At 51.1% G+C, this 15,264-nt stretch overlaps 1 protein-coding gene across 1 annotated transcript in view; it reads left to right on the forward strand.

The window, feature by feature from the left end:
- Window positions 1–15,264, forward strand: part of OTOG (otogelin) — a 90,425-nt gene that overhangs the window by 40,090 nt on the left and 35,071 nt on the right. The window contains exons 26-33 of the mRNA XM_043582271.1: window positions 813–947; window positions 1,237–1,383; window positions 1,682–1,801; window positions 3,681–3,797; window positions 4,859–5,015; window positions 7,775–7,801; window positions 10,279–10,446; window positions 14,536–14,814. Coding sequence (XP_043438206.1) covers window positions 813–947; window positions 1,237–1,383; window positions 1,682–1,801; window positions 3,681–3,797; window positions 4,859–5,015; window positions 7,775–7,801; window positions 10,279–10,446; window positions 14,536–14,814 — 1,150 coding nt within the window. The remainder of the gene's footprint in view (window positions 1–812; window positions 948–1,236; window positions 1,384–1,681; window positions 1,802–3,680; window positions 3,798–4,858; window positions 5,016–7,774; window positions 7,802–10,278; window positions 10,447–14,535; window positions 14,815–15,264) is intronic.

Here is a 15,264-nt window from a genome sequence, read left to right on the forward strand (position 1 = left end):
ACAGATTATACCCATTTTAATTTTAAAATTTCAAAGGTAATGCATGCTCTTCACGGGCATTTAAAACAATATAGAAGCATATGTTAGGAATGAGTGTTTCCCTTCATACCTCTTCTGTTCTCATTCCCTGCTCATAACAGTCAGATGTGAATCCTGCAAGATCACTTTCCACAAGACAGACATACACACATATACACATGCACACATGTACTTGGTTTAGTTTATGTGGATAGAATTCTACAATTTGCTCTATTCACTTAACAGAACATACCTTAGTCATGATCTCATGCAGTCAGTACATACTCCTTTCTTCTTTCTGTAAAATTCTACAGAGAGGACATGCTCTAGTTTGTTTTATTATCCCCCCATTGATGGGCATTTAGGTTGTTGCTGATATTTAAATGCTCAATGAATACTTTTGTGGATGTGTCTCTAGACTCTTGTAAGCGGAAATGCTATAAAAAGCTGTACACAGTGCTTGAAAAGTGCCCTCCAAAAAGGCTTCACTACTATCGTCAATGGATATAAGATAGTACCCCTGTCCCTCACCCCTGTCAGCACCAATCATCCTCTTATAAATTCATTCATTCATCTATCCATCCATCCATCCATCCATCCATCAGATACTTTTTGGAGAGTGACTACATGAAATTGACCTTTGGAGAACTGAAGAAGTTTCCCAAAGTCACACAGTTAATAAGAAGTAGAAGTGGATTGAAAACCACCTCAGAGTCCATGTCCCGCTACCTCTGTGCCTGTCTGCAGGATCTTTTCCCTCCCTGGCTTGATGAACTGACTTATTTTCTTCTCAGAGCACATCGGATTTCAGTTTCTCTGTGATTGTAGAAAACGTAGACTGCTACAGCTCTGGCATCATCTGCAGGAAGTTTATTTCCATCAACGTTGGGAACTCACTCATTATCTTTGATGATGACTCAGGAAATCCTGTAAGGCCTGGTGCAGGTTAAGGTTGTACGAACGATTTGTATGTTGACAGGGGCCAGGGGCAGAAGAGGGCTGGGGACTGGTTTCCTTACCACAGCAGTTTCTCTTGGAGCCGTTGAGTCAGCAGCCCAGATTGAATTCCTTGGTTAGAGTCAAGAACACAGAGGTCAATGTCAGGGCATGAGGGAGGCATGATTTCCTGGGACTGGACAATGACTTAGATCTGGGCCCCACTGACCCAGGTATTGGGGGACACTCAGGGCACAGGAATGACTGTCTCTGTCCCCCTAGAGTCCTGAGAGCTTCCTGGATGAGAAGCAGGAGGTCCACACCTGGCAAGCAGGGTTTTTCACATTGGTGCATTTCCCAAGGGAACACATCACCCTCTTATGGGACCAAAGAACCACAGTGCACGTCCAGGCTGGGCCACAATGGCAGGTAGTTGCACGAGCAGTGACCCTCACAGGGCCCTCTGCTCCTGTCTGGGGCTGATCCAGGCCTTAGGCATCCTCGCATGAACTATACCCTCACTGAGGAGCTAGGAGCATCATGTCCTATCTGCCTACACCCCACTCTGTGCCCTTCTCCCCTGACTCTTCTCCTATTCCTCTTTACATTGTGACTCCAGAAGTTGCTTCTGGGTCCATGACAGATTCCTGGGCTCATGGTGACTCCTCTTCCAGTGGTTCATCCCTGGTGTTCCTGCAGGTGACCGTCGTGTTCTCTCTTCTTTCAGGGCCAGCTGGCTGGACTCTGTGGGAACTTTGACTTAAAAACCATCAATGAGATGAGGACTCCGGAGAATTTAGAGTTAACTAACCCCCAGGAGTTTGGCAGCAGTTGGGCTGCAGTTGAGGTAAAACCTCCCTAGGCTGGCTTACTCCTTCACTCAGATGGGCCCTGGCCAGCACGGAGGGAACCCCAGTCAGAGACTGCTCCCCAGTGAGGCTGCTCCTGCAACTGCTCCACCAGCCTCTGACCCAGCATCCCCAGCCTTAGACTCTGCAGCCTGAGGACACATACCACCCACCTCACAAATCGAGCTGCATGTGTGCTCCAGATCAAGCCCTGGCAGGAGGGTAGGGGCTGCAAAGGAGACAAAGTCTTTGTCTTAGGAGACATGACCACCTGCCAGGGAAGATAAGGCTTATTGAAGCATGACCGTCTTACCCATCTTCTGTGTCCCCAGTGCCTGGCACTAGGTCTGGCCCAGAGGAGAATCCAAGAGAGACCCATGTGGACTGAGGCAATCAGAGGCTTCCTGAAGGAGGTGGGAGTATGGTGGTACTTAAAGGATAGGCCATATTTGGAAAGATGCATGTATCAGAGAGAAAGCCTCTGAGAGGGAGGACAACTTTAACAGAGGCAGAAATGAGGAGGGTGTCCCTGCAGGTTGAGAGATGGCTGAGGTGCGCAAGCTGTGAGCTATGGAGCTAAATAGCACTGAACTCAGAGCAGGAGACTTAGGTTCTTGTCTTGGGTCATCCAGTGACTTGCTGGTTGACCTTGACTAAGTTCCATCTTCTCTGTCATCCTCTGTGAAGGAGCTATGCCAGGAGAGGGATGGTGACTGGATTTGACTTATCATGACAGCTTTGATCAGCCAGAAGAGGTTGCCTAGGAAGCTATGCTGAGAAATACCTAAGACTTGTGTCAGGCTCAGCTAGAAGGAGAACTGTGGTTGATTAGTTATGTCTGCCATGAGTACAGCAGCAGACAGTGGTGATATGAATGTTACATATTTGCCTTTCTCGGACTGGGTCATTTTAGGTCCCTAATTCTCTGTTGGGTAATAGACGAAGGTGAGCTTATGTAGCTTCGGGTCAGGGCATCGTCCTCAGTATAATCCTGAGGTGGGACAAGGCTGTTCTCATAGTCTCAGAAGGGTGTGCTCTAGCCCACTCCCATTTAAAAGAAGCAGAGAGGGTGACTAACTTGTATTGCTCCCCTCCTCTGATCCCCTACTGCTGCTCCTCTCAATAATCCCTTGGCATATCCTGGGCCAGTGCGGGGGAGGGGTGTGTTATGTGAGAATGTAGGCCTGATGGAGGAGGCTTGTCAGACATTGGGGAAGTCTGTATTAGTTATTAGTTATCTATAGCTGTGTAACAACGTTACTGCAGATTTGGCAGCATTTAACCACACACATGTATTATCTCAGTTTCTGTGGGTCAAGAGTCAGGGCAGGGCTTGACTCGGTTCTTTGCTTAGGGTATCACAGTCTGCTACCAAGGTGTCAGCCAGGGCTGAGCTCTCATCTGGATGTTCAACTAGGGAGGTATCTCCTTCCCCACCAGCTGGGGGGTTGTCAGTAGCATTCAGTTCCTTGCAGCCATAGAACGGAGAGCTTCAGTGGTTTTGCTAGCTGTTGGCTAGAGAGGACCCTCGGCTCCTAAAGACCACTCACCATTCTGGTCATGTGAGATTCCCCAACACGGTCGCTTGCTTCCTCACAGCCAGCAAAAGAGAGACTCCAGAGAGATGGGCTCTCCATCTTATGTAACATAAAAATGCAATCACATACACATAACCGTGTCCATCCCATCACCTTAGCCTTCTTTTTTCAGCTTGAAGCCTTCATAAGTCCTTCCCACACTCAAGGAGAGGGGATTATACAAGGGCTTGAACCTCAGGAGTCAGGGACCATGGGAGTCAGTCTAGGAGTTTGTCCACCACACCAGGCAATAAGGCATTGTGGGGGTAGGGGGATCAACAGACGTGTCTTTGCCTCTCAGTGCCCAGATACCCTTGACCCCTGGGACACATGTGTCCTGAATCCTCTCCGGGAACCGTTTGCCAGAAAGGAATGCAGCATTCTGCTCAGTGAGGTGTTTGAGACCTGCCACCCTGTGGTGAGTGGACCCCAGCCTCAACACTCCTGATTCCCTCCCCCACCTTCCCGGGATCCCTTCCGCTCTCAGAACACCCGACTCCACAACCCATGCCTCAGAAGAGGCACCTCAGGTCTAGAAAGGAGATCCCCCTCTGCCAATTCCCTGCCTCCAGCTAGCTCAGATGAGTCTGCCCTGTTTTCCCAGATTCCCAGATGACCCAGGACAGACAGCCAGACAAACAGCTTCCATGCCCCCTTTTATTTTAAGAAAGAGAGTGGGAGAGGGGCAGATGGAGAGAGAGAGAGAATTTTCTTATTGTTTATTTATTTTGAGAGAGAGAGAGAGAGAGAGAGAGAGAATATTTTTTTATTGTTGAGAGAGAGAGAAAGAGAGGGTGCGTGTGCATGCGCATGTACATGAGTAGGAGAGGGGGGAGAGAGAATCCCAAGCAGGCTCTGTGCTGTCAGCACAGAACCCCACACAGGACTCAGTCCCACAAACCAAACCATGAGATCATGACCTGAGCCGAAATCAAGAGTGAGATGCTCAATGGACTGAGCCACCCACACACCCCTTCCATGCCTTTTTCAAACCTGTCTCAATCTGGCTCTGATGAGGAAGTCCTTCTGAACAGTGAACAAAAACCCGTTATGCTGTGGCATCGGCCCGCTGCCTGTTCTGCCCTCAGAGGAGACAGAGGGGAGCTGGCGCTTAGCTTCGCATGGTCCCCTCCAGGGCTTTCAAGGCTGCTGTCGGGCTGGCCTTGGCTGTCTCTGGCCTTGGCTGGGAGTTCATACCCCACATCTGTTTCTCAGCCACATCCTTAGCCCCTGGATCCAATAGCATAGGCCTGGGGAAGGTGAGAGCCCAGTTCTCAAAAGTAGGATCTGTCTGGGCCATGGAGTTGTTTCCTTCTGAGTTGGCCACCTGTCTGCCCTCACCCCACCCGGGCAGCTCGCCCTGCCCTGTGGCCCCTTCATGTTTATACCACTCTCTAAGGCTAAGTGGCATTGGTTGAGAAGCTGAAGAGCTAACATTCAGGAGCTGTCCTCTGACCTCTGACTTCTGACCTCCCTTAGGTCGATGTCACTTGGTTTTACTCAAACTGCCTGACAGACACATGTGGGTGCAACCGGGGTGGTGACTGTGAGTGTTTCTGTGCCAGCGTGTCTGCCTATGCCCACCAGTGCTGTCAGCATGGGGTGGCTGTGGACTGGAGGACCCCACACCTCTGCCGTGAGTATCCAGACCAATCAGCCAAGGTAGGGAGTGGGGACCCCTCTGTGGGCAGGCCCGTGGGGCGCCATCAGTCTCTAGTGGCTAGTGTTTATTGAGTACTTGGTATGTTCCAGGCGCATCCTCCTCAACTGGATACAGGTTTGCCTGTCTCTTTCATTGAATTTTTACAAAACCCTACGAAGTAGGACCATTTATTCCTGTTTTACAGTTGGGGAGCAGGTTAGACAGAGGCAGAGATTAAGTAACATGCTCAAGGTCACATAGGTTAGTGGTCAATCCAGGGCTCATCTTCAGATGGTCTGGCTGCAGACCTGTGCCCTTACCCACTCTACCAGAGGAGTGAGGAGCCCCGGGTTTCAGACCCACAGCTGCCATTTGCAAGCTGTGTGGCCTTAACCATTTGCAAATGGCCTTAACAAGTCATTCAGCCTCTCCAGGGCTCAATTTTCTCATCTGAAAAGTAGGAATAGACCTGCCCCACCAGCTTCATTGTGAGGATCAAATGGGATAGTGAATGTAAAAGCCCTTTGTCAGCTAACACACACAGGCCCCATCAGAGACAGCACAAGACATCAGTTTATTTAGTGCAATGGTGGTCTGCAAACGCCCTGGGCTGTCTGCTCCTATCCTGTAAAAATATTTCCAGCATGCATGCATACATATACATAGATGCATGTACATAAATATACTGTTAGTAGTGTAAATGTATGTCATACAGCAGATATAAAAGTGAATATTTTAAAAATTAAATAAAATATGTAGAAAGTTAAATTATTCATTAACTTATTTTTTATTATTTGTTCCTGCACACCAGTGATCTTCCTGGTGCATTTATGCCTCACTTTGGGGTGCAGTGGTTATTACACAAGCACTGGGGCCAGACTCTCTGGGTTAGCGGTCACCAAGTGGGGTGACCTGGGGCATGTTCTTCACGCTCTGACTCGTAGTCGAGGGCTGAGGGAACCATACCTGCCTTGCAGGGTGCTGTGAGCTGTCAGTGAGATAACACATGTAAAGCCCTTGGCACAGTGCTCTATGCTATTACTGAGGTCGCTGTCATTTTTTATGGGGACGTGGGGCCGGCATGTCCTGAGCCCTGAGAGCTCCAGGCAGGATGACCCTAGGAAGAAGATGGAACAGAATCCGCCTTTGGCCTCCCTTTTATCTGTCCATCTTCCTCTGGACCCTCCCACTGCAGATGCTCTGTGGATGCTCAGTGGTCCTCCCTCTATTCCTCAGGTAAAAATCCTTCTTGAAAGAGAAGGGAACACATATTTACAAGTATCTGCTGTGTGCCAGGCCCTGAGCCATCTCCGCGTTAACTCACTTAATCTTTAGGGCTAGAGTGAAATAAAAGACACCTCACCTGGGACACAAGATTTAAGGGGCACCAAGATCTCAGTAATGGAGATAAATCACATTTTAAGGTAATTGTTTTAAAAACTCAAACTTAGTGCAAAACTCTCTTCGGCTTTGGTGAACAAAAAGTCAAAGTTTTAAGTAATGGCAGGATCAGTATTATTGATTTTCCCTTCTGCCTCAGGATCCAGTGTGGCTCTGCAAGGCACTGTCATTGATCCTGTCCTTATTTAAAATTTTTGATATTTTGTTTATAGTGGGTATTTTTGCATTAACTTCAAAAGTTTTTAAACGGTGTGTTAAAATACTATATATCTTAATTACTGAGATTTTTGACGCCCTCTTACATTTTGCACCCAAGGTAAGCATTTGCCTTACCCTAGTCCAGACCTCACAAATCCATGGGGCAGATACTAGTGGTGGTCCCATCCTATAAAGTAGGGCATTAAATTTCAGAAAGGTTGAGTAACTTGTCCCAGTATGCACAGTTGAAGAGTGAGAGAGATGCAATTTGAACTCAGGTCTGACTTTTCCAGACTATCTCCCCCAGACCTGGTACACACTTGAAACCAGAGACTCTGAGATCTAATTCTCTAGTTCAATCTTGTGAGTCAACAAGTGAGGAAAAGTGAGTACTTTCCCATAACCACATGGTGGGTCAATCTAACTGCTAGTGCTCTTTCTAGAGGTCAATGCCAAATGCAGTGGAGTTGGTGGCTCTCTTCAGACCATGCCTACAAGCGAGGGAGAATCCTCCTCAGCCTACCCAAGTGGTTCCTCATGGCCTTGCTTCTGGCTTTAGGTACCCCTGCAAGGTCCCAAGTTTACCCCAATGGACTAAAGAATCCATGTCTCAGGTCCCAGGGCAATAGGCTGTGGTGCTGGGCTGGGCCACTAGAGGGTGCGCTGAGCACACACTTGGAAGAGCTTGTCAAAACCTGATGGAAACTACACCCAGGGACCTGAAGAAGCCTTGGATCTTAGAGGCCCCTGGTTCCCTTCTACCCAAGGTTCTTGAAATACCAATTTGTACCTTGTGCTTGTATTCCTCCAGGACCTGCTATAACATTTCTTATTGGAGTTTCCACTTCTTGATTCTCACCTTGCCCTTTGGGACCACACAAAACACACCATTCTGTCCAACATTCATTCATTCATTCATTCATTCATTTGATGCATGCTGAGTGCCTACTCTAGGCCAGGCTTTGAGCTTTGTGCTGGGGGTACAGAAAGGAGCCATGGTATTTCCTACACCTTAAGATACATGAATCCGGTGACCATGCCTAAATCTTGGAGTTTGGGAGGCAAGCTAAATCTGGGACAGCTGGGATTGCTAGGGGCCATGGCTCTGTCCATCTGTTCCAGGTTTCTCAAAAAGTCTTTTCTTTCTCTTTCAGCTTATGACTGTGACTTCTTTAACAAAGGTAAGCCCCGTCTTCCCCAAATGGAGTCTGGGGGGCTGAGCCACTGCCAGCCCTGCCCTGATGCCATAACAGCATCAGCCATCCTGAGGCCCTGCTGGCCCCAGAAGAGCTGTGACATGGGGCAGGGGGGAACTCCACCATGCAGGGAGAACCCAGACAGTGCAGAGACCACAGGGATGCCCTGGAATTCTGTCCCTAGAAGTTCCTGTGGCCTTTGTCCATAGTCCAGGCTGGGCCAGCTTCCCAGGAGTTGTTCTCACCCAGGATAGCTTCACCAGGAAGCTAAAACCCCATTTGCACAGTGTGCCACCCTGTGGCCTTCACAGTCTAGTTCATCAGGCCCATGGAATATTGTCTTGGGTCTCCTGAAGTTTTGAGTGGCAAAGGCAAGTTCAAACTGCTCTTTCTGAGGATGACTGGAGCAAAACCTATAGTTTGGCTTAGACTGTCAGATTCATCTTCAAATTTAGCCAAGGTCCCAGGGTACCAAGATATGCTCCAACTTCTGCATTAGGTAGGGTGAAAACACAGGTCACGACTAAAGACCCAAGGAAGGTTAATGTCCAGCATTAGAGCTCATTACTCAGTTTCATCACTAGGGTCATGGGTAATGGGGTGGGAAGTCAGATCTTGGCAGAGTTAGATGCTTCTCAGGTCCTTGGTATCATTCATATTTGACTTCTGGGCCCAGCTCCATTCTCTCCAGGTACCATGCCATGAGCAGGCCTGTGTGGGTATAGGTCCAAAGCTTTGTCCTCAGTTTCCTGCATTATCAGATTTTGGTCTGTCCCGCTGGCAGAGTATAGCAAGTGAAATTGAGGGGGACAGACTAGAGACCAGGATACCAGTCAGGGGGTCTGCGAGAGGAGAGCTGGACCAGAGTAAAGCATGATAGTGCAGTGACTATAGGCCCTCCAAAATGTTAGCCCTTAGGGACTCCTGATGGCCAGGGGCTTCCTCCTGGCTATGAGGAATCTTTCTTTATAGGAATGAATCTGAAATAGGAGAATTGCAGTCCCTGGGACAGGCAAGGTCTGTCTGACATCAGGCAAAGACATTTCAGCAAGACAGCTCTGAGCAGAGTTTTCTCTCTTCTGTGGCATTTTCAGTGGCAGTAACTGGCAAAGGACAAGCTGTTTCTAGCATCCTCCACCCACTCACCCACCCACCCATCCATTCCTTGCTCTGCTCTTCTACCAACATTTTCTCTGGTCCAGGCCCTTGCTGGGTGTTGGGGAATCAGTGGTCAATGAGGCCTGTCACAGTAGCGTGTTGGCCCATGCTGGCTCTCTAAAACCACTGTGTACTCCTAACTCCACATTCAGTCCGTAGTTTGAAACTGACCACTGGCATGAGTATTCACGCCATGGAAATCGGCGAACGCTACAGATTGGGGTTTTGTTTGTTTGTTTGAAAGCTTATTGTCAGGCATTTAGTAGCACAGTGCTGCCTATTTCCCATCCGGTCCAGGAGACAGACATGGACCCTCCATCATGAGCCTCATCATAAGAGCTGTGATCAGTGTGTGCCTTACTCCGAGAGCTGGGGGAGCGCAGAGGAGGAGGGATGACGTTTGTGTGTGGCGGGAGAGGGTGCAGGGAGAGCTTCGCCAAGGAGGTGACATTTGAGCTGGGCCCCAAAGGTTGAGTAGGCGTTTGCCAGGCACAAAACAGGGAGGACTATTCTGAGTGGGCAGGACAGCATGAGGAGAGGCATGAGGTAGAACACAGCACGGCGTTTTCAAGGAAGAGCCAGAGAAGTTCAGTGTGGCCGGGCAAGGGTGTGAGGAGGTAGGCGGGGGTCCCTGAATTCAATCTGGGCTCTTGGATTCTATCCTGACGGCAATGGGGAGCCATGGATGAGTCCCAGCAGGGAGTGTGACTAGAAAAGTGACTCAGACACCTGTGGGGAGGCAGCACTGGAAGCCAAGGGACACACCAGAGGCAGGGAAGTTGGTTATAAGATTATTGCCAGTTGTCTAGGAAACCCCATGGCCCTTTCCAACCTATACCAACAACTGTAGGCACCTAAGAGACACAAAAATGACACTTTGAGATAAGTAGGTAAACACTAATGTTGAGCCCAAGACTTCCTGGCCTTCCCTCAGGCCTTGCGTGGGCAGAGACCAGGTCTGATGTTAAGTATCAGAGATGACCCTGAATAGAGCAGTGGCTGTGGGACCGGCTCACAGAGAGACATTTGGTGGTGGTAGGTGGGCAGAGGTCTCCCATGGGTGGCCTTGTTCTCAGGCTTCTTGTGAAATTGTTCAGGCACTGTGCAGAGGGGCATTTCCCATCAGGGACTGACAGCCTGGAGTTTACTTCCCTTCTTGTGGAATCGAGCTCCCTGAGATCCGGGGTGAGGGAAGCAACCAAGAGTAGCTCTCTTGCACCCTCTCTTTTCCCCACCTTTGGCAGGATGGGAGGTGGGCAAAGGCCCAGGGGGGCAGGGCTCACGACTGGGCCCCTTCTCTCCAGCACTAGGTAAGGGTCCCTACCAACTGGCCAGCTTGGCAGGTGGCAGTGTCCTGGTGGCCACCAAGGCTGCAGGCGGTGCCATAGTCCTAGTGAGTGCAGAGGACGTGGCTCCAGGGGACATTGTGAACTTCCTGCTGACAGCTGCACTGTACAAGGCCAAGGCTCACGGTAAGGCCTATCTCTAACCCCACCCCAGCCCTTGGTGGAGGGAGGCAGTTGCCAGAGGAGGGGAGGATGTTGAGGCCCTAAGCAATCTGCAGTAGCTGAAGAAAAGTGGGGCTTGGACAGGTGCCCCTTTCCCAGTTGAGACAGCCTTTTGGGTCAGCCTGTTAGTCTCTTCAAAGAGGTACCTTCCCTCTTCTCCCTGGAAAAAACAGGGAGGCCAAGGTCCTGATGTACCTTTGTACCTTGCTTTACGTCATTGCCTGTCGTACTCCAGAAAACCCTGGTGGCGACAACTGCTACCTCCTCTCCCTCTCCTCCTCCCCTCCTTCCTGCCCTCAGTCTTCTTTCCCCTCTCCTCCTCCTCCTCTTCTTCTTCCCTCTCCACCCCCATCTTTTCCTGCTTCTCCTTCTCTTCCTCTTCCCTTCCCTTCCATCCTTGAGACCGGATAGACTTCAAGTGCCAGAGGGGAGCTGGCTGATGACTCCAGGGGCCTTTCTTCTGTGAATGGAGGCACAGGCTCTTGATATGCTCAGGTTACGATCCTGAATTCTGGTCTGGCAGGTTACACAGACTGGGACACACCTGGAACCAGCTGCAGCCTCCCAGGTCTCAGAAGGTCTGCAGACCGGACAAGCTTAGCTTTAGCGGGCATTGCCCTCCCTTAGGAGTTCGGTAATGTTTGAGGAGTGGCAGGAATCTTGCCTGGTGCAGAGAGACCCCTGGATGGTATTTTTGCTGGGCCCTGGGCCAGCCAAGGCCTCGGATGAACCAGTGCTAGGAAGTCTTTTCTTTGGCCATTTGTGTGTGTCCCAGTGTGCACGGTCACTGTGATCAGCATTTCTACCCCCGCATCCTGCTGGCCCCATCCAGTCAGTATCTTCCCAACCACAGGGATGGTCCATGCAGCCTGTCCTGGCATCAGCTGGAGCCATGAACCAAGATGCTTCTCAGAGAGTCCATCCCAATCTAAGGATTTAAGTTCTCAGATTCTCAGGGTCTGCTGTTTACCTAGTTAGGAGAACCTTTCCCCACACCCTCATCCTTGCCTCCCTTCCTCATGCCCTCCCTCCCTTTCACTGGGCCCTATTCCCAGGCCAGACACAGAGCTGGGTGCTGGGGCATCAGGGATGGAAAAGACACATTCCTGCCCACCAGAAGTCCACAGTCCCATCCAGGAGACAGACATGACATGATCAAAGGCAGTTAACAATGTCTGTGGGAACACTTGGGAGGAGCCCCTAAAGCAGTCTTGGGGAGTCAGGAGAGGCTTCTTAGAGTAAGTGGTGTTCCCTTGAGGGGTGGGAAGAAGCCAGAGAGGGACTTGTAAGCTGGGCTCAGGAGCTGGGCTTTTATTCTGAGGGCAGTGGGGAGCCATGGAAGGGCTTTCAGGAGGAGAGAGACACTCCAGCTCCTGCCCAGGCCCAGGCACAGCTGTGGGTGATGTTCATGGGGGTGTGAGCCAGGGGTACAGTAGGAGGTGCCAAGAGGAATCACGTCACCGCACAAGGAAGCCTGGGACTGGGCCACCCACCACCACCCAAAAGAGAGCACTCCCTCCCTAAACGTTCCTAATCCCCAGGTCCGTGTGTGGTCCTATTTAAAGAAGGGTGTCTTACAACCTTCTAGGTGCAGTAGGTCATCTACTTAGTGGGCACTTTCTGTTCTCCATTTAATATGTTAGTCCAGTAAGAAGTAGTCCAGAGGGGGCGATGATTTTCCAGTGGTTTTATGGGCATGTTAAGCAGAACCCCAGGGTAGCCTGTCCCTGAAGAACATCACTGTGGACAGGATTCCCCAGAGTGAAGAGGCTGTGAAGCCCAGCCTCCACCTCAGTCAGGCCTGGGTCTCCTGGGCAGGTGGGAGCAGGGCCCAGTAAGGACCCAGGTCCCCACACCTACCCTATCCTGTGCTCCTTCCCTTATACTGTACCCAGGGTACTGGACAGCAGAAGAGAATGTGCCTTCTAGGTGAGATCTGGGGCGGCGGCATGGAAGTGTCCTTTGAACTGGGCCTTGAATGATGGAAAAGATTATGATGGGAAGAAATGGAGAGCAGAAAAAGTCACAGAGGGGAAGACTCAGCAATCATTCAGGCCTGAGCCTGTCACTCTTGGGAGTTTTGATGTCCTGTAGAATATATTCAAGGGACACAAGTCATAGCCTGGTGTATCACCGGGGAGGGTCAATTCGACTTGAAGATTTAGGGAGGAGGTTCCTTATTTATTAATAATAGTAGCTCACCCTGCTGTAGCACTTACCATGCGCTGGACACTATTCTCGGTGCTTCATAGATACCAACTCATTTAGACCTCAGGGCAGTTTTAGGAGGTAAGGTGCTGGGTTTTCCCAAGTTACAGATGTGAGAACTGCGGCCCAGAGAAGTTAGGAAATTCACCCAAAGGTGCGTCACTCGTTAGTGACAGCAGCCAGTACTTCATCTGAACTGCTGTGCCACGCTGCCTCCCAAACACAGATGTAAAAAGAAATAAAATTGAGCGACTGGGAGGTAGAAGTCACTTGAATGCTTCAGGTAAAACACAAGACTTTTTACCTCAGGGTCTGCGTTCCAGCCTCTCCTCTGTTAAGAGGACTTAAATGGTTGAGAACTTTGATCTAGGCTGAGAGCAGCCTTCACAAAGTAGGAGGGGAAGTCCCCGAGAGGGAAAGTGCCTTGCCTGAGGTCACGCCGAGAACGTGAACAGGGCTGGGCTGGAACACAGCACCCTACCCCTCTGTGCTGCCCTGTGCCAGCTCCTGGATCCCATCCCTGGGGCTGACGGTGCAGAGGTTAAGATCCTGGGCTCTGGCCTTAGCCTGCCTGGGCTCCTAATCCTGCCTCCCTCGTCCACCATTGGTGTGACTCTGGGCCTCGCTTTCCTCATCTGTAAAATGGGAATAACAATATCATCTCCTTCTAACCTCTTATAGATTTTACTTGTTTATTATGTTTGTCCTCCTCCCACTTGAATATAAGCTCCATCCCGGCAGGGATTTTTGTTGGTTTGTTTTTTCTTTTCCCCGTTGTGCCTAGAACAGTGCCTGGCACATGAAGGGCCCTCAGAAAACATGAGCTGCTGAATGAATGAATTTGCCACCTCCCAGGGTGCTCTTGGAATTTAATAAACCAGCAGGTAGAGGGCTTGCTTAGCGTTGTGTCTGGCACATAGTCATTGGTACATAGCAGTTGTTGTTATTACTGTTAACGATGAATCCTTCGTCCATGTGCCTCCTGTCTTCTCACAGCTGCTCAGGGAGGTGTAACAGGAGCTACATGGGCGGGAAGGGAAGACACACGAAGCCCCACGCTAGGTCTTTCACATACACTGTATTGTTCATCCCTCACAAGAGCCTAGGCACGTCAAGTCACTAGCCCACAAGGCAGCCGGCTGTGGCGGGCCGGGACTCCTGGACACCTGCTTGTGGATCTGGGGGCTGACAAAACCTGCAGGGCCCTGTGCAGGGGGTTATCCACCCAGAAACAAGCCCTACTTTCTAGAAACGGGCCTTTGTGGACACAGGAGAGAGGACAGCGGAGACCAATCGTAGGGCTCAGAGCAAGCCCCTTCTCCTCTCGGGTTCACTATTTTCCCATCTGTGGCATATATTCCCATCGACATACCTCTCAGTCTGCCAGCTCTGACCATCTGGGATTCTGTGTGAAGCAGGACCGAGGTGGGGTCCCTGAAACCTGGCAAATCCCCAAACCCCAGCCTGGCCAATAGAATGTGACTCCTCCGGGGCGGCCGTTTCTGTCAGTCTATTTCCTGCTGCATCCCTAGCATCTAGAATTTCCCCTGGCACACAGAGTGTCCTCAAAATGTTTGCAGAGGAAGAAAGGAGGGAGGAGGGAAGGAAGGTGGGAGGAAGACACCTCCCCGAGGTTTGGCAGCTGGCAGCTTCTCTAACCTTCCACTTCCCTCAGGGAGAGGTGGTGTGCACAGAGGGGCAGCCAGCAGGCAGAAGTCGGTGGGCAGGCATGGAGGAGCAGGGCCCAGCTAATCCACAGGGCGTGTTGCTGTCCTGAGTCTCTGAGGTTCTGCGCCCCATCTGGACCCGTCTCTGCGCTCACCTTACCCACCTGGCTCTTTGCAGACCCGGACGTGGTATCCCTGGAGGCAGCGGACAGACCCAACTTCTTCCTCCATGTCACAGCCAATGGGTCTGTGGAGCTGGCTAAGTGGCAGGGCAACGTTGCCTTCCACCACCATGCCTCCTTCTCACTGCACCGGGGGACGTGGCAGGCAGGCCTAGTGGCCCTAGAGTCACTGGCAGAGCCTGGGTCCTTCCTTTATGTGTTGGGGCCCACGCTGGTCCTGCGGCTGTATGAGCACACAGAGGTGTTCCGCCGGGGCACGTTCTTCCGCCTTCTAGGTAGGTGTCCCCCCTGCCATCACCCTCAGCCCCTCATCAGACTGCCCTTCCCACCTTCTCGCACCACACCCTTCCAATCACCCTCAAGAGGCAGAATTCCCACTCTCCTGGCTCAGGGAGACCACCCTTGGGTGCTGCCCCTGAGATGGGATGTGGCCCAACCTCCATGTTGATGGCCTAGGGAGCCTGTGGGCAGTGGGGCTTGGGGCCCAGCCAGCTTCCTGGGTCCTGCCTACACCCACAGGCCGATTACATGGTCTAAAAATAGGGCAGCCTTTGTGGAAGGGAGGCAAGAAGTGCTCCTGGCCACAGCTTGCGTAGCCCACTGGCTCAGGTTTCTTGCTGATGGGGACACATGCTGGCCCTGTGCTTTCAAAGACCGCCCCCTGGGACACCAGGCTGAGGATCCAGCAGTCTCCCTCTCCCCCGTGGCAGTAATGGGGCAGCTCC

This window comes from Prionailurus bengalensis, chromosome D1 (genome assembly GCF_016509475.1).
Source record: "Prionailurus bengalensis isolate Pbe53 chromosome D1, Fcat_Pben_1.1_paternal_pri, whole genome shotgun sequence".
In the NCBI taxonomy this organism is placed as follows: domain Eukaryota; kingdom Metazoa; phylum Chordata; class Mammalia; order Carnivora; family Felidae; genus Prionailurus; species Prionailurus bengalensis.